This window comes from Myxine glutinosa, chromosome 1, assembly GCF_964187855.1.
Source record: "Myxine glutinosa chromosome 1, kmMyxGlut1.1, whole genome shotgun sequence".
NCBI lineage: Eukaryota > Metazoa > Chordata > Myxini > Myxiniformes > Myxinidae > Myxine > Myxine glutinosa.
This window is the reverse complement of record NC_136261.1, coordinates 428,306,871-428,325,044: the sequence shown is the minus strand read 5'-3', so window position 1 is coordinate 428,325,044 and position 18,174 is coordinate 428,306,871. Positions and strand designations below refer to the sequence as shown.

Sequence of the window (18,174 nt, the reverse complement as noted above, 5' to 3'; positions counted from 1 at the left end):
TTCAAATGCTCAAAGATTTTAGTCAGATAACAAAACAAGAACTTGGAAAATTAGAATATAATGATGAAGAATTATTTCAGAAACTTGAGGAGGTAAATCAACCCCCTGATTATGAAGTGGAAGCTCTTCAAAACAATGAATATTTGGCAGATTCAAAAACCAGAGCAGGTCTCATTCCAACAGAAGAACCAGCAGTGTTCCATCTTGTGGAAGAAAAGGTATTGATATTTAATGATGAATTGATGTTCTTGAGTTCTACTCAACCAAATGTTAAATTAACTCCAAGATTAATGTTTCTTCTAACAAACCCCGGATTCAGCGGTTCAAAATATTTTGAGGAACCACTTGATATGGAAAGAGAGGAAGATAGGGTATATATTGAGTTGCTAAATGCACTTGATTATGGAGTTTCTGTTGCTGGTAAAAGTAAGAAGAATCAGAAGGAGAAACATATTATTGATGCTTTAAGTAAGCTTGGTTCAGGTGTTAGTTTTCTTCCAAATGACCCATCACAATTAGTTAATAGGCTATTATTGTTGTTAGGTAGTAAGAAGGCTGGAAACAACAATTGTTTTAATGAATCCTCAGCCATTTTAGATCAGTTGATGAATATGAAAATAATTAATAAATGTCAATACAAAGATATTTTACTAGATATTAAATAAGATGAGAAGCACAATTCTTAGTTTTAATTTCACAACGAGCGATTACACAGCTTCATTCCCTTACCCACTACAACTTGACCCCCTTACCTCATATGAGGCATCTTTATTGTTGATGGAAACTTATAATACCTTGTTTAATATCACAGAGAAAAACAACAAGTTTAGTTATAATCCAGGAAGTGGATATAAAACTATAACCGTTTCACCTGGAGCTTACGAGATTTCTCAAATATCTTCAGAAGTCTCTCGCCTTATGAAAGAAAAAGGTGATGAACCAAAAAATATTGTAATAGATATTCAAAAACACACTTCAAAATCAACTATTAAACTTAAAAATAATTATAAAGTTGATTTCACGATTGAAAATTCGTTTAGAGAGCTATTGGGTTTCTCTTCAAAAAAGATTGAAAATAACGGGACGTTTTACAGTGATAATGTTATCCAAATATCCTCCGGTATAAATTCAGTATTAATTCATTGTGATTTGATTGATGGTGCTTATAACGATGGAATAAGAACAAATACAATATTTTCATTCAGTGCATACTCAACCCCGATTGGTTATAAATTTAATATGGAACCAAAAAATCTTGTCTATTTACCTGTGTCAGGAAAAACCATATACAGAGTAAATTTTAGGATAACCGACCAAGATAATCGTATGATATCCTTTAATGATGAAATTATATCCATCAGAATTCACCTACGTGAAGTTTTTCAATAAATAAATAATGGTTATTGTGAGAAAACACGAGTTGGGAAAATATAAAATAATTACAGGGGAGGGCATGTACCTTTCACCATACTATACAAGGTATGTGGGTAAAGGATACTATAAACCTAAGAGACAATGAGGTGTGGGTCATCAATTTCGAAATAAAGGAGATGGGATAATTGATACTCTAATGGGTATTGGTTCAACCATCCTTAAATATAAAGACCTAATTGGTTCAACTGCTTCTGCCGTGGGCTCCGTTGCGGGTGCTATAAAGAGTATAAAAGATGCTCAAAAGGAGTCTCATAAATTACAAGCAATCAAAGAAATTAAAAAAGGTAAAACTCAACTATCTTCACAAGAACGACAAAAAATCATTAAAATACTTGGGTCAGGGTTTCAACGATTTTAATACTATATAAATACAAGTATGGAAGCGATTGATAGTATCTATGATTTGGATGATACAATTATCATTTCAAACCCCACGAAAAAGGAAGACTATTTTAAGGTAAATGCTATAACAGGAACAGACTGGAATTCAAACGGAACAAAAAGTTTTGAAATAAATAATCAACAAACTTACTTGAATATAGCTGATAGTTTCTTGCTGTGTAAATTTAAATTCACTAAGGCTGCGAATAATACTAATGCTACACTCGTAAATGATTTCTTCTGGAAAATGTTTGATAGTGTCCGCCTGTATATTGGAACGCAAGAGGTTGAAGCGGTTGATTATGTCTCTGCTACATCTGAAATGATGAAATTTACACTATATTCGTTTAGTGATAGAATGGGTAAGGGAGCTGTTGAAGGTTTTATTCCTGATATGTCAACGGGTACAAACGCAGACCCTGGTTATAGTCAAAGGAAGTCAATGTATAATGATGACGCAAAAGCTGAGAATAGTTTTACCGTAGCAGTACCTCTGAAAGGTATATTTGGATTTTGTGATTATGATATAGTTTTGTATGGGCTTAAAATTAGATTTCAACCACAAAGGAATGATAATGTAAATAGATTGCTTTTTGGGGTTGAAAATGCTTTTGGAGAAAATAATAAATTTGTTATTAATGATTTGTGTTGGTATATCAGTGAATATACTCCTAATCTTAAAACGGAAGAGATGTTAAATAGAAGACTTAACTCAAAGAAACCGCTAAATGTATCATACCTTAAAAGAAGATGTCAACACATTAAACTGGAACACACTACCTACACTTGGAATTTGGGTGTTCTTCAAGGAAAGCCACGATACCTCTGGCTCATCTATCTATAATTCCAGTAATCTCTGTGTGTATGTTTGTATGTTTGTATGTTTGTATGTTTGTATGTTTGTATGTTTGTATGTCTGTATGTCTGTGACCGCTGTTTCTCAACAACCACGGGTCCGATATACTTTAAACTTGCCAGGTATATTGCTGGGGACCCGAGGATGTGCCTTTTCAAGGTTTCATATTAATCGGAGAAGTATTTACCGAGCTATGTCCAAAAAACGATTCAACCAATCAGAGAGCAGCGAGCTATCACGTGTGCCGAACGTGGCGAACAGACTCTGCCTCGGACGGCACATTTGAGAGCGTATTCATTTATTTCACGTTGGAAAACTATGTTGCCGTTAAACTATGTTTTAAAACTAATTAAAACTAATTTGCGATTCATTCGCTTTCCTGCGCGTTTGTGCACGCGATGGCGATTTCTTTACCAAACTCCGCAAGCCGTTCGCTTTGGACCAAACCATTTCATGTAAATAGAGGGGGGGGATTGTCACCGTACTCGCAAGCCGTTCGCTTTGGACCAAACCATTTCATGTAAATAGAGGGGGGGGGATTGTCACCGTACTCGCAAGCCGTTCGCTTTGGACCAAACCATTTCATGTAAATAGAGGGGGGGGGGGGGGATTGTCACCGTACTCGCAAGCCGTTCGCTTTAGCTTTGCGAATGGACCAAACAATTTCATGTAAATAGAGGGGGGGGATATAATTTTAGATATATATATAGTACGGGCATGCCCTAGTTTTTTAAAAACCAGATGGAGAGGACGGTACTAATAAGAATAATGCGCTGAGTGATAATGCTAAGGTGAAACAACTTCGGGTTTCTCTTGATGGCACATACTCTGTCTCAAAGATGGCACCGAAAATATTCTGCGACAGCATCATGCTAATCTTGACCTTGGAGATGAGAAGACTCAGATCATAAAGACGGCACTCAAGTTCATATCCAATGATATTGCCTTGATTGATTTAGGTCCAAAGTCATACCCCACCACACACAGTATGACTGACATCGATAGTCAGCTGACACTTGTTCCTGCAAGCCTTCAGATGTTCTTGAGACCGATTGTCAAGACAGACGAAAGAGTTGCCGTTTGGGGGCAGAATTTTATTAAGGCCTGTCGACCTCGGTCTGGAGTATTGCCACACCAAATGGGGCTTGCCATACAACTTGATCATAGATTTGGGTCAAAATGGATGCTCAACAAGTTCCACCGGCTGGGATACACTGAGTCTTACACGGAGACACAAAACTACAAATACTGCTTCCTTAATAGTAGGAGTGGAGATGATGTTCCAGATACTTCTGGCACTCTTGACACCATTGTGGAGGAAACCGATGAACAGATCAATGATGAGGTTGCGGTTGATGCTGCACTTGAGGATCAATCAGTGATGACAGCCAAAGTGCCAGCCAGTGAAAGTGAATTGTCAAGTAATGATCAGGTGGTCTTTATGGAGGTTGGGGAAACAAACAATGCAGTCACTCAGTTTGTTGGAGACAATATAGATTTAAACATTGTCTCTATTCACGGAAACACTCCCTTTCACTCAATGGGTTGGATCGAAGTCACCTCTCCGGCACCACCTTTGCCAGATCCACAGACAACAGCAGCTTTCCCCCGGGTGAAGTTGAAGGCACTCGGCAAAGCTAAGATCCTGAGAGGAACTGAAGTAAAGATTATTCCATTTACGAACAGGAAACAGATAGGAACGAACGCGATCATGTTTCTCCCCCTCGCTGAGCTTTCCTCCTCCCTGGCTCATGATCAGCCACTCCTCACTCCAGGTGACAGAATCTGGGCAGCGGCAGGAGTGATCAAACCAGAGACTCTACCTCCAACAGAGGGTGCAGCTGCACAACATTCACTCCGTGCCTACCTGCAGACCCGGGACTGGATCCTTCTACAGAGCATGTCTCTGAACCCCAGTGACTATGGATGGACAATAGGTGTGCATGGGTATGAGCCAGTTCCAACACTGGACCCCACGGCTCCTGAAGAGCTATTGCAGTTCACGAGCTGTAATTGTCATGGAGATTGCAGCAACCGGCGATGCAGCTGCAAGAAGAATGGGGTCACGTGCATCTCGGCCTGTGGAGTCTGTAATGGCATTACATGCAGAAACTGGAGTCATGATGTTGTTGAGTCTGAAGAAGACATAGACAATGACTGTTGAAACTTCTGACATTGTGAATGAGAAATAACTCTTGAGTATTATATATGTATGTGAAATAAAAGCTACTTTGTGTGTAAATGTAAAAGTGAAAATATAAATGTTAACAATCAACTCAGAATCATGAAAAACCCTTATTTGACCCCTCATAAGTTACTTAAGGGCCGATTAAAAAAAAAAAAAATTCTCGAAAATAATTTTTCGGTACCCGAATTCAACAGCTTTTTTTCTGGGTTTCCCACAAGAGTTGAACTTCAACATTTTAACACATGTTATTACACACCTTTACAAACATATTGGTGAAGAAATTTTTTGGTAACAATTTAGTTAACAGATTTTTGAAATATCTCATAAAATGCCCTTACTAAGTGTACGTTTTTAACTCTGTGAAGATTAAAACCCAAGCTCGACAGATGGACAGGTCCAGATTTGAGAAAAATTGAATGTTGCAGGCATTTCATGTTAAAAGTGGGCAAACAAGTTTTTGAGGATAATCTGAGGGTGCTGAATTCAAAAAAAATTGTTTGCCAGGCTGAATTTTGAGATTTTGACCCTCAAATTTGGGAAAAACAAAATGGCCACCATTTTTCATCTTTTTGCCTTATAACTCGGCTTCTAAGAATTATTGAAGTTTTAAAATTGTGGCAATACCGATGTTTGTGATACCAAGGATTCCAAATATGTTGTCACCTAAGTTGTATCTAGTTTGGTTTATCTGCCATCCTGAATTCCAAGATGGCCACCATTATTCACCTTGTGCATTAATCAGCCCACAGGCAAAAATAACACATGTTTAAAATGATGACAATACCTATTTGCTGTCCAGAAAGAACATCAGGGCAAGACTAAAGTTTGCCAATGAACAACTAGGCAAAGACCAGCACTTCTGGAACAATGTGATCTGGACAGATGAGTCAAAGGTAGAGCTATTTGGCCACAGTACCAGAAGACATGTTTGGCGAAAACCAAAGACAGCATTTGACCACAAGAACCTGATACCAACTGTAAAGCATGGTGGTGGAAATATTATGGTTTGGGGAAATATTATGGAAACTTCAATTCATATTGAAGCATTGGAACTCCAACGTTTGTAAATTTAAATATAAATTAAAATAAACTAAAAACAAAACTGCAACACGTTTCAATGATATGTTCGGCCTGAACGAAATTGGAGCCAAAATGTGTGAGGAGTTAGCCACGTACCGCCGTAATGACGTCAGACGTAATCACTGCACCTTTTCATGTGACCAGATCCTCAGCTCTAATTGGTATACGTTTGAGGGGACATACATACATACATACAGACGGGCAAACACTGTTCTATACGGCTTTGCTCTATGGGCTACGCCATAAAAATTAAAAGTCACAGAAGGGAGAGAGAGAAAGAGAAGAAGACAGAGAAGGAGAAGAGTAACAACATTTGATGTTTGTAACTCGACTCATGGTCTGTAAAATGAGACTTTCACCTGTTGAACCCAAAAATACCATCAGTTTATCTTTTGAATTTCAATCCGTACTTGTGCCAAGTTTGGTTAAAACCCCTTCAGTGGTTCTCCAGTTATCGTTGGAAAAAAAAGAAAGAAAACGTTGATAACTGACGCACACACGGAAGGAAGAAAGGACAGCAGGAAGGACATCATCGTACACCCCTTCACAAAACAACGATGACTTATTGGTGATTCCCACCTCTGTTTGCGCTTCCTCTTCCTGAACATGCCGTAGTTGGGATGCAACGCTCTCCATTGACTGTGACACATGAGGATACTTTGCAGCCAAAACATCCTGCACAGAATAAAGAAACAACAGAAGTGAAGAATCGTGAACCGGTGGTGGATTAAAATGAACATCCTGCACAAAATTATATAAATACTAGCAGAGGTAAACGCACCTTGTGTGGAAGGAATTCAGAAGATACAAGATGATTTGTAAAACGGGCTAACACCGGGTGGTGCTATATGATACACATTTACATCTAGAGAATTGGGGTATTCCACCCCGCCCCCCCCCCCCACCCTGAAACCCCTAACCTGTAGGTTTGAAAATGTTTTCTTGCATCTCCATTTGCCAAGAGGATTTGTATGCAATATTATGGGGTTACTACCGGTTGGGCCGATTCTTTTGGTGGACAAACAAACAGAAAATACAACTATATATAGAGATGGAATATACATTTGTGATATGGAGCACAGTTAATGTGATGGGAATTTTATTAAAATTTTGAAATCATCTTTTCTCTTTAACTCTAGAGCTATACGAGAAAAGGTCCCAGGATGACATTAATCACTAAAACTGTTTCTCAGCTGTCTTGACATTAGATGGCTGGGGAGGGTGCCGTGGGGGACTGACAGTTATTTCCCCCATGCCCCATTCTGCAGATGGAATTTGAAAAATATGATATATTAAAATTATATGAAAGAGAGAAGTCGGATCAGCGACATTACCTCGTGTTCAACAGAAGCAAAACCCCCTTTTCAGCCTCTTACAGGGGACAGATCCGGATGAGGAGCACAATCCCATGAGACCTTACTGTCGCGTTCCCGGGGTGAGCACCCCTGGGGACGGATAGCCAATTGAGCTTTTACTCCAAGGCGTTCAATCTAATGGCGGTGTGAATACGCGCGGGGGATGAGGGCAGTGATGGGTAACGAAGCTCTTACCTTCATGGGTCCCACTGGACGTCTTTGAACCTGTGATAATCAACTCAAACCCGACACGGAATTATAATGCAAAAATACTGGCTTTATTGAAAGAAATGTCGGTAACAAAATAATGCACGGTAAAACTAAAATTATAATTGAGGGACCCTCCATATGGACTCGTATACAGACAAGGGGAATGATAAAATACCAAGAGAACAATGACCACAGTGTGGTCACCAGCTGCAACATGTAGAATCATGAGGATATCTGTTGCAATAATGCGCGCATGCACATTGTGTATCATGTATGTGCATGCGCTGTTCAAAAAGGTACCCCAACAACAACAACAACAACAACAACAACAACAACGTGGTCCTCTCCTGGAGCTGCTCGTCGCAGCAAAAAATAATGAATGTTTCTGCCAGCACTCAGCTCTGGTCTCGACGAGCACTTTGGGAGCTTGGTGGTCGTTGAAGCTTGAAGGCACCCCATGGGAAGCGCACAAGATGGCGGTGGCACCGCGCCCTTAGTAGCCACCGGCGCGAGGCAAGCAGATAGCACGACCTCCTTCGGCTCGCTCGCGGCCCCTTCCGCCTCTGAAGAACAACACAGCTGCCAAAAACTCGTCCCTTTCACTTGCAAAGCTCCCAAAAGGCACCCAAAAAGCTTTCAGCGATCTCCTCACAGGTGACCACACAGGTAAAACATGACCGCCTACGATGAAAGCCAGGACCAAGAGAGGGACAAATGTCTGGACCCTGCTCTTTCGTTCTCAAGGTTCTGATGTCATCGCGATGACATCTCTGTCTGCTCCCATCAGCGAGTCCCTCTCATCACTCAACAATACCAGACCAATCACTGCTCTTCAGGGTGTGGCCTCACGGACCTGCCTGCTTGATGTTGTGATGTGGCCACTGACAGCACCAGCGGTATTGTTTAATGTCCTGGTCCAGTTGGTTTTCATTTACTGTTTATATTAGGTGTAGCGTATGTTTTTAGTGCATCATAAGGAACAAGGGGAAAAGTACAGAGGACATTTACATACAGGGAATTTACCATTAATCCCTAACTAATTAACATAACCACACCCCTTATCATGGGAACAAAGATAAACTCTTACACGACATACGGTCCAACGGCTCTCTACTTATGGTACATGGGGTTTCTTCTTCTTCATTGCGACATACGGAGCATGGTAATCTATACAATTCTACCTGGCCCTATGGTATTTCATTGCCCTGTGGTATGGCATTTCTAGATAACCCTAGAAACGTAACATTACTTTCCAGGGCCTACTTACTGGAACCTTTCCAGTGGATACATTTAATGCTCCGGATATGCGGTTTAACCACAGGACAGGCTTATCTGAGATTCTAGCAACAGGCCCTGATGCCTCGTACCAAATTTGGTCCATAATCGTTGAGGTAGTTGTGGAGATGTTTTCGTGAAAATGATGGATTTGGGAGGGGCCAATGGCCCCCTTTCCAGGTGATATTTCCCATAAGGAGCACAACCTAAGGTTAGGGCATGGTCCAGATGCCTCTTGGCAAGTTTGGTCGGGATCTGTCGCATGGTTTCTGAGAAGATGATTTTAAAATAAAATACCAATATTTAAGGCAAACCTTTTTACATCCTTTAAAGGGGCACTCATGCAGATGGTGAGCACAATGGGTGGGACCTTGCTGGCCTGATAAATCGTTACAAATTAGATCCATAATTGGTTGGGTAGTTTGTGAGGAGATATTTTAGTCAAATGTTGATGGGCGTACATATATACACACGGACGGACGGTTGGGCACCTGGACACATGCTATGAGCTTATTTCACGGAAATAACCAAAATAGTATAGATATAACACATGCAATAACTATTTTTTCACTGATTTACTCACCTTCAGTTCAGCATGAGCAATCTCCAAAGCAACAACGTCGTGGTCCCGATGTTGTCCACCTGTGCACGTGATGCACATCAAGCTCCCATCATCCTTACAATAGAGTTGGATTGGCTTTCTGTGCTCAATGCATCTTAGTTCCTCAATCTTCACTCCAGGATCCACCAGTTTGTGCCCTTTCTGTTTATGAGGCTTCAGGTGTTTCGCACAGCAGAGGATCTCACAAGGTACACACCTCTTGGCTGCCTCTCGATTACAAACCTCACAGAAACTCTCAATGCCCCCTGATTTCATTCCTTCCTTAACATTCACATCACCACGTTCTGTATCTCGGACCTCCAATCCAAACTTTCCCTTTTTCAACTTCATATTTTCTACCAAGTTGGCAATGATCACATTCTTCTTGAGCTTTGGTTTTTGTGGAAAAACCTCACGGCAATATGGACAAACATAACCTGTGTCTTCTTCCCTTTTCTCCCAGGATTTCTCTATACATACACGACAAAATGAGTGCCCACATGGCAAACCAACGGGCTCCTTGTAGAGTTCAAAGCACACTGGGCATGTGAGTTCATTCAAAATAACTCCAATATCAGAAGAAGAAGAAGAAGAAGCCATTTCCTTGGGGTGAGAGAAGAGTGTGAAGCAGGGTTGAATTGAAACCTGCAAATGGAGATTGAAAATTAGAAATATTTAAGTAATGGAAGAGCAAGTATATATATATAAATAAATAATTAATGTAGCATGCTGAAATTACAACGCTCTCATTCCAATATGGAATGTGTTGACAAATTTCTCCTGTCACCGCTAATCTTCCCCAGATAGTCTTATTTATTGAACTGCATTATTTATTGCAAATAATTTGTCGGATGTAATCGATAACTTTGTATTTACTGTAATCCTGTGTGTTGTGTTGAATGGGTGAATCCATCATTTGATGGGATTTTCCTTGTGTATTCACATAAAGAACAATCCCCGAGTATTAACATTCGGAATAATCATTCAGGGTATTAAATGAAATGACAAACTGGATAAGAAGATCATCAGAAGGTGCACTCGATAATCACAAACAGGTAACACAACAGAGTGCCAGGTGTCTCATGACAATGTACTCCTGTCGAAAAACACATAAACAGAGATTATAATGAGATTTCATGAGTGAAACATCTGATCCATCACTCAATATAGTGTAGCAGCATAGCAAACCTGTTGTGCATTTTGTGATGCAAGCACCAAATTTGGCACAAATGTACATTAATATGTTGCGAACATTTTCAGATATTGGGCCACTTGAAATTCCGTAATTTTTTTTTTCAAATTTTTTCAAATTTCGTAATTTCAAATTTTTCGGGTGACACCGTCACAATTTCGGTCTTCGAGGCCGGCCGATATAGTGGGGCGGCTTAGCCCAAATATTCAAAAGAATTGTGCATTTTGTGATACAAGCACCAAATTTGGCACAAATGTACATTAATATGTTGCGAACATTGTGTGGTCAGCAATGAAGACGAGAGTCTGAATTACATGTATGCAAAAGACCTTGTGAACCAGTGAAGCAAATACACGGGTAAGCATGAATTAAATCTAGGGCATGATATAATTTCCATGATGTTTACCTCTACACTCAATGGTGGAAGGAGGTAATGTTTTGATCCCAGCTTGTCTGTATGTCTGTTTGTCTGTTAGTCCACAAAATTCCAGACAAAGCTTGTAGTAGTGGTAGTTGTAGTGGTAGTGGTGATAACAGAAATTGTTATATAGAACTGAACTTATATTATTATTATATGCAGAAAATAACTTCATTTCTATATGCCCTGCAGTGGACAGGTTAATTGGTTTATGCACTGAAGGGGTCACCCTGGTGTGCACTGCTGTGTTCTGCCTCACTGAGTTGTTCAGGTATGATGTACTCAGCACAAGCTTCCGGTCGGCCCGGAGGTGGGGGTGCGGGGCCTGTCACGGAACGTCAAAACAAACGGCCTGCCGGGGCCGCCCAAAAGTCGGGCGTGAGGGGCGCGTCCACTAATGGAACGCCTCTCGCTTCCCAGATCGAGGGCCACGTGGTCAGGAGAACCTCGTCCCTTCCGGTCACACTTTGCCTATCGGCCGGCCTCGAAGACCGAAATTGTGACGGTGTCACCCGAAAAATTTGAAATTACGAAATTTGAAAACATTTGAAAAAGAAAATTACGGAATTTAAAGTGGCCCACTATCTGAAAATGTTCGCAACATATTAATGTACATTTGTGCCAAATTTGGTGCTTGTATCACAAAATGCACAATTCTTTTGAATATTTGGGCTAAGCCGCCCCACTAATAGGAGTTTTAGTAAAACGAAGTTCGAAGGGTTCACCTGGTATCATCACTTCCGGTTCCAGTCTCTGAGCTGTGGATGTGCGATTTTCACCTCTGCCAACTTCCTCAAAGATGTCTTTCCCGGTCGTTTTCGTTGTTTGTTTTGGTGTATAACTAGTATAACTAGTATAACTAGTCCCATTCCTCCCTCCGGGTCTGCAAAACAGGTGTTCACCGCAATCTCTTATCTTCCCCCATCCGAAACCTTGATCTTTTCTACCCCCGTTAACCTACCTCAAATAGACCTCCTTCAAATTCCGTGTTTTTTTTTTCCTAAAATCCCTGCAGTGTCCATCTTGTTTATCCCATGTACGTTTACAGGATTCGAACCTTTAACCGATTCAAACGTTTCCTGGATTCGAACCATTAACCGATTCAAACGTTTACCGGATTCGAAACTTTACCCAATTCAACCGTTTGCCGGATTTGAACCATTGACCGATTCAAACCTTTACCCGATTCGAACCTTTAACCGATTCAAACGTTTACCGGATTCGAACCATTACCCAATTCAACCGTTTACTGGATTTGAACCATTGACCGATTCAAACCTTTACCTGATTCGAACCTTTAACCGATTCGAACGTTTACCGGATTCGAACCATTACCCAATTCAACCGTTTACCGGATTCGAACCATTGACCGATTCAAACGTTTACCGGATTCGAACCTTTACACGATTCATACGTTTCCCAGTTTCGAACCTTTAGCTTATTCAAACGTTTATGGATTCGAACCTTTAGCTTATTCAAAGGTTTACCGAAATCGAACCTTTAACAGATTCAAACGTTTACCAGATTCAAACGTTTACCCGATTCAAACCTTTACCCGATTCAAACGTTTACCCGATTCAAACCTTTACCGGACTCGAACATTTAACAGATTCAAACGTTTACCCGATTCAAACCTTTAACCGATTCAAACCTTTAACAGATTCAAACGTTTATTGGATTGGAATCTTTAACCGATTCGTACCTTTAACCGATTCGAACCTTTAACCGATTCGAACCTTTAACCGATTCGGACCTTTAACCGATTCGAACCTTTAACCGATTCGAACCTTTAACCTCGCACCCAGCCCTCCCTCTCTCTTCCACAAATCTCCCGATATTCCTGTTTTCCACTGTTATTGTACTTCCCCCTCACCCCTCTAGCTCCCTTTATTATATGTTCCATATGTTAGCATGAGCCTCGACTTGGTATCTCTCTATAATTCCAGTAATCTCTGTGCGTCTGTGACCGCTGTTTCTCGACAACCACCGGTCTGATCTAATCGAAACTTGCCAGCTATATTGCTGGGGACCTGAGGATGTGCGTTTTCAAGGTTTCATATTAATCGGACAAGTGGTGACCACGTCATGGCCATTTATTTAGCAAACACATACATAGGGCGCGCCTTGTGGTCACCCCTCCCCCCTCCTCTCCAACTTGGACCACGTGCGTAATGGCGTTCTGCGCCGCGGCCACGAAACGAGCAGGGGAGATCATCGGCAGAACGCAACCTCGACTGCAGGTGTCCAGTGTCGGTTTTGGAGAGAGATTGGGGATTTTGAAGGGGGCCTATTGTTATCTCTATAATTCCAGCAATTGCAAACACGATGCCCCAATCCGAGAGCGAAGGAAGGAAACTGCGCGTCGTGCTCGCGCCATGGAATCTGAGGAAGCACGAGCTGCTCGCCTGGCACGCGACGCTACGCACGTGACGAGGCGTCGTGCAGCTGAAACGGATTTTTTGTACGTACGCCCACGCACGTTCGGTCACGTACGAACGTTCACACACGTTCGGCCACGCACTAGTATAAATAAAATCGTCCGTGTCCCACACGAGCGTCTCCACCATGTTTCGTCCGTGTCCCACACCCGGCGTCTCCACCATGTTTCGTCCGTATCCGTCCACAACTCTTTCAGATATCTTGTTCACAAATAGATAAACAGACATGAAAACAAAACCTCCATCGATCTAACGGTGGTGAAACTAATGAACCTGGAACTCTGTGGTTCCTCTGAGGCCCTAAAACTGACGTCATCCTGCCGAACCACACGGATCTTCCCGATCGCACTCTCCACACACTCCTTCATTACCAGAGTGAAACAAACACGATCATTGTACAACATTTCAACATTAATAACTTGATAACTTCTTAACCCGGGTACGAGTACGGCCACGTGCCCACGTTACCTCTCCTGCTGATGAAGATTTTGAATCGGGTGAAAACTCCCGCGAACTGAGGTCATAGGGGGTGGAGCCTCGTTCAGTGACGTGTTGAACAACGTGATGACGCAGCCTCGTAGAATGAACGTGTGAACTCCCACACATTCAAGTCTCCCAGCAGGTCACGTGATTATTTTAATAACATAAGCTGGATTTTTCAACTTGCTTTTCACCCTCAGTTTGTTTTCTTGCGAATGAATAACCGAATGAGGGAACATTCCGCGGGGGTTTAAACCCTTTCATGTGATGATAACATTTATTTAAAACCCGTTATCTCTGATTATCCCGTTTAATAAACAAACTCGTTCTCATCTCGTTATCATTTATCAAAACAAACATTCCCGGATCCCGATCCACGGATTTCTCCAATCGATGTACGAGGAGGAGGAGGAGGAGGAGGAGGGGAAGGGGAGGAGGGGAAGGGGAGGAGGAGGAGGAGGAGGGGAAGGAGGAGGAGGAGGAGGGGGAGGGGAAGGGGAGGAGGAGGAGGAGGGGAAGGAGGAGGAGGGGAAGGAGGCGGAGGGGAAGGAGGAGGAGGAGGGGAAGGGGAGGGGAAGGGGAGGAGGAGGAGGGGAAGGGGAGGAGGAGGAGGAGGAGGAGGAGGGGAAGGGGAGGAGGAGGAGGAGGAGGAGGGGAAGGGGAGGAGGAGGAGGAGGAGGAAGAGGGGAAGGGGGAGGAGGGGAAGGGGAGGAGGAGGAGGAGGGGAAGGGGAGGAGGAGGAGGCGGGGGAGACGGGGAGGATGAGGAGGAGGAGGAGAGGAGGGGAGGAGGAGGAGGACGACCGCACCAGGCGCGCAGTGGATGGGGCGCCAAATTACATCCTCAAAAAACCGTTTCCATGCTCCATTTGTTTGTATTGTTTATAAATGATAACACAACGCACTCGTGAGATCAGGAAAAGCAACTTTCAGAACCGCGTTTTACAGTTTAAACTCCGTGCTTCGTGTAAATGTGTCAGATCGATGTTTACAAACTACTTTACATCCGAATTCACTTTTTTCCGAATTCCTATTTCCATCACCTCGCACAGATGTCCGTGAAGTTAACACCATTTCCCCTTTACCCGTTACCCTTTACCCCTTTCCCTTTACCCTTCACGAGATTCAAAGTTAGGTTTGTACCTTTACAAATATGGATGTTGTTGTGGATTTCTTTGTACAAAAGGCGGATGCGAATGTGTAAATAGGGTAAATTATGGACTATGGTAATCCGATAATGGTTCGAATCCGGTAAACGTTTGTATTGTAGCGGTTCCCGCTGAATGTACACAATCGCCTTGCACCTGCCAGGACGCGGCCAGGGCGCGATCGCCATGCCGGGCTCATCCGGACGGGCCCAGACGCACCTCTCCTGGGCATGCCCGGACTCGCTGTTCCCGGGCATGCCCGAACCTCCCGGGCACGCCTGGTCTCGTCTTTCCCGGGCATGCCCGCTCTCGCCTTTCCAGGGCTCGCCCAGAGCGCCCGGGCACGCCCAGCCTCGACTTGCCAGGCCGCGTCCAGGACGCCCGGGCATGTCCAGACTCGCCTTTCCAGGGCTCGCCCAGAGCGTCCGGGCATGCCCGCTCTCGCCTTTCCAGGGCTCGCCCAGAGCGCTCGGGCACGCCCAGCCTCGACTTGCCAGGCCGCGTCCAGGAGACCCGGGCATGTCCAGACTCGCCTTTCCAGGACTCGCCCTTGACACTCGGGCATGCCCGGTCTCGGTTTTCCCGGGCAAACGCCCCGGCATAAATGTGTATATATATTGCTGCCCGATAAACGGGCTTGTCAGAATACCTGAGCTGTTTTGTTTCAATAAAGCAACTCGGATGAATTCCGTCTTTGGTCGCGTCAATTCTTTTGACTCGCATTGGAGCGCAGCTCCTTCACTGGTGACCTACCGACATGGACACGGCAGTGACTCTTAAACTGCCTACCTTCTGGGAGGCTCATGCGGCTGTTTGGTTCGCCCAGGCGGACTCCCAGTTCGCCCTGCGAGGCATTGCCGCGGACGACACCCGCTTCCACCACGTCGTGGCAGCGCTCTGTTCCACCACCGCGGCCCGCACCCTGAGCCTCCTCGAGCACCCGCCGGCTGCGGACAAGTATGACGTGCTGAAGACGCTCCTCCTCGACGCTTTCGCCCTCTCACCGGCGGCACGCGCACGGCGCCTGCTCGACCTGCCCGAGCTCGGCGACACGCGCCCGTCCGAGCGCATGGACTATATGCTCTCGTTGCTCGGTGAGCACTCTCCGGATTTTCTGTTCCTCGAGCTGTTTCTTCGCCAGCTGCCTCACCCAGTACGCCTCGCCCTGGCTGGCACATCGATCACCGATCCCCGCGCCCTCGCCAGGGAAGCCGATAAGATCTCCTCGGCGGGCCAACACATCGGCGCGGCTACCTGGAGCCTGCCGCCGTCCGAGGCGATGCCCACGACGCCCGAGCGCCCTGCACGGTTGGAGGCCGAACTGCCGGTGCAACTGGCGGCCGCCACGCCGCGCCGACTGCTTCCGACACGACGGCCGGGGCCTCCACCTGACCAGGTGTGGTGTTATTACCATGCCAGGTTCGGACACAAGGCTCGGACGTGCCGACCCCCGTGTACTTTCGGCAAGTCGGTAAACGGCCGGGCCGGCGTTCATTCCCAGCCATGAGTGCCGGCCACTCGGGCAACTTGCTTTTTATTCGGGACAAAGCGTCCGGGCGGCGTTTCCTTTGTGACACCGGCGCCAAACTGAGCGTCATACCCACCTCCGAGCAGGACAGGCGGGACGCCGTTTGCGGCCCCTCTTTGGTCGCTGCTAATGGCTCGGCCATACGCACTTTTGGCCCGCGCGACGTCACCCTCTGCTTCGGCAGCCAGCGCTTTCAGTGGACCTTTTTGACCGCCTGCGTCCCCATGGCTTTGCTGGGCGCCGACTTCCTCTGCGCGCACGGGCTGCTGGTCGACATCAAACGACATCGCCTTGTCAATGCCGAGACCTTCAGCTCCCTGGCGTGCACGATGAGCAGCTCCGCACCGACCGAACTGGCGTGCGCCCTCCCGATGGCGAACGAGTTTGCTCGCCTGCTCATGGAATTCCCGGCCCTCACGCGGCCGACCTTTTCGGCCGTCGCAGTGCGGCATGGGATCGAGCACCACATACCCAATACGGGCCCGCCGGTCTACGCCAGGGCCCGCCGCCTCGACCCGGCCCAGCTCGCCATGGCAAAGGCCGAGTTCGACGCATTGGAGCACCTCGGCATTGTGCGGCGCTCCAATAGCGCGTGGGCCTCACCACTGCACATCATGCCAAAGCCGGGGGGCGGATGTTGCCCATGTGGCGACTACCGCCACCTCAACGACGCTACCACCCCCGACAGTTACCCGATCCCGCACATCCAGGACTTTTCTGCCCGTTTGGCGGGACGGGTCATATTTTCCAAAATTGACCTGATACGGGGATACCACCAGGTACCTGTCTGGGCGGCCGACGTCCCGAAGACGGCCGTCATCACGCCGTTCGGCCTGTTCGAATTTTTGAGGATGCCATATGGCCTCAAGAACGCGGCCCAGGCGTTCCAGCACTTAATGGATGGCGTGCTGCGCGACCTGCCATTTATTTTCGTCTATCTGGACGACATCCTCGTCGCCAGCACGTCCCGCGCCGAGCACCTCCTCCACCTCCGAACACTGTTCGGTCGCCTCAGCGAGCACGGCTTAATTGTCAACCCGGCCAAATGCCACTTCGGCACGACGACCGTTGACTTTTTGGGCCACCGCATCACCAAGACCGGGGCCGTGCCACTGCCGACCAAGATCGAGGCCATCACCACGTTCCCGCATCCCTGTTCCATCAAGGCCCTACAAGAGTTCCTCGCCATGGTGAATTTTTATCACCGATTCGTGCCCCGCGCTGCTCAGCTCATGCGGCCCCTTTACGAGGCCCTCCGGGGCAAGCCGGCCAAGCCTGACATCGTTTGGTCCACGGCCATGGACGCGGCCTTCGCGAGCGCAAAACGGGCCCTCACCGACGCAACGCTGCTGGCTCTCCCGGTGCTCAACGCGCCCATCGCCCTCACTACGGACGCCTCCAACTACGCGGTGGGCACCGTCCATGAACAATGGGTGGACGGGGTTTGGCAGCCACTCACTTTTTTCAGCCGGCAACTCCGGCCGAACGAGTTAAAATACAGCACGTTCAACCGCGAGCTGCTCGGTCTATTCCTGGCCGTTCGCCATTTCCGACACCTCCTGGAGGGCCGCCCGTTCATGGCTTTCGTCGA

General features: G+C 45.7%; 1 protein-coding gene across 1 annotated transcript in view; it reads right to left on the bottom strand.

Moving 5' to 3' along the window:
- Positions 1–11,867, bottom strand: part of LOC144889639 (uncharacterized) — a 358,361-nt gene extending 346,494 nt beyond the window's left edge. The window contains exons 1-3 of the mRNA XM_078770657.1: positions 11,716–11,867; positions 9,363–10,025; positions 6,519–6,614 (exon numbers count right to left, since the gene is read on the bottom strand). Of these exons, the coding sequence (XP_078626783.1) occupies positions 6,519–6,614; positions 9,363–9,980 (714 nt within the window). The 5' untranslated portion in view covers positions 9,981–10,025; positions 11,716–11,867. The remainder of the gene's footprint in view (positions 1–6,518; positions 6,615–9,362; positions 10,026–11,715) is intronic.
- Between the last annotated feature and the right edge of the window lie 6,307 nt (positions 11,868–18,174).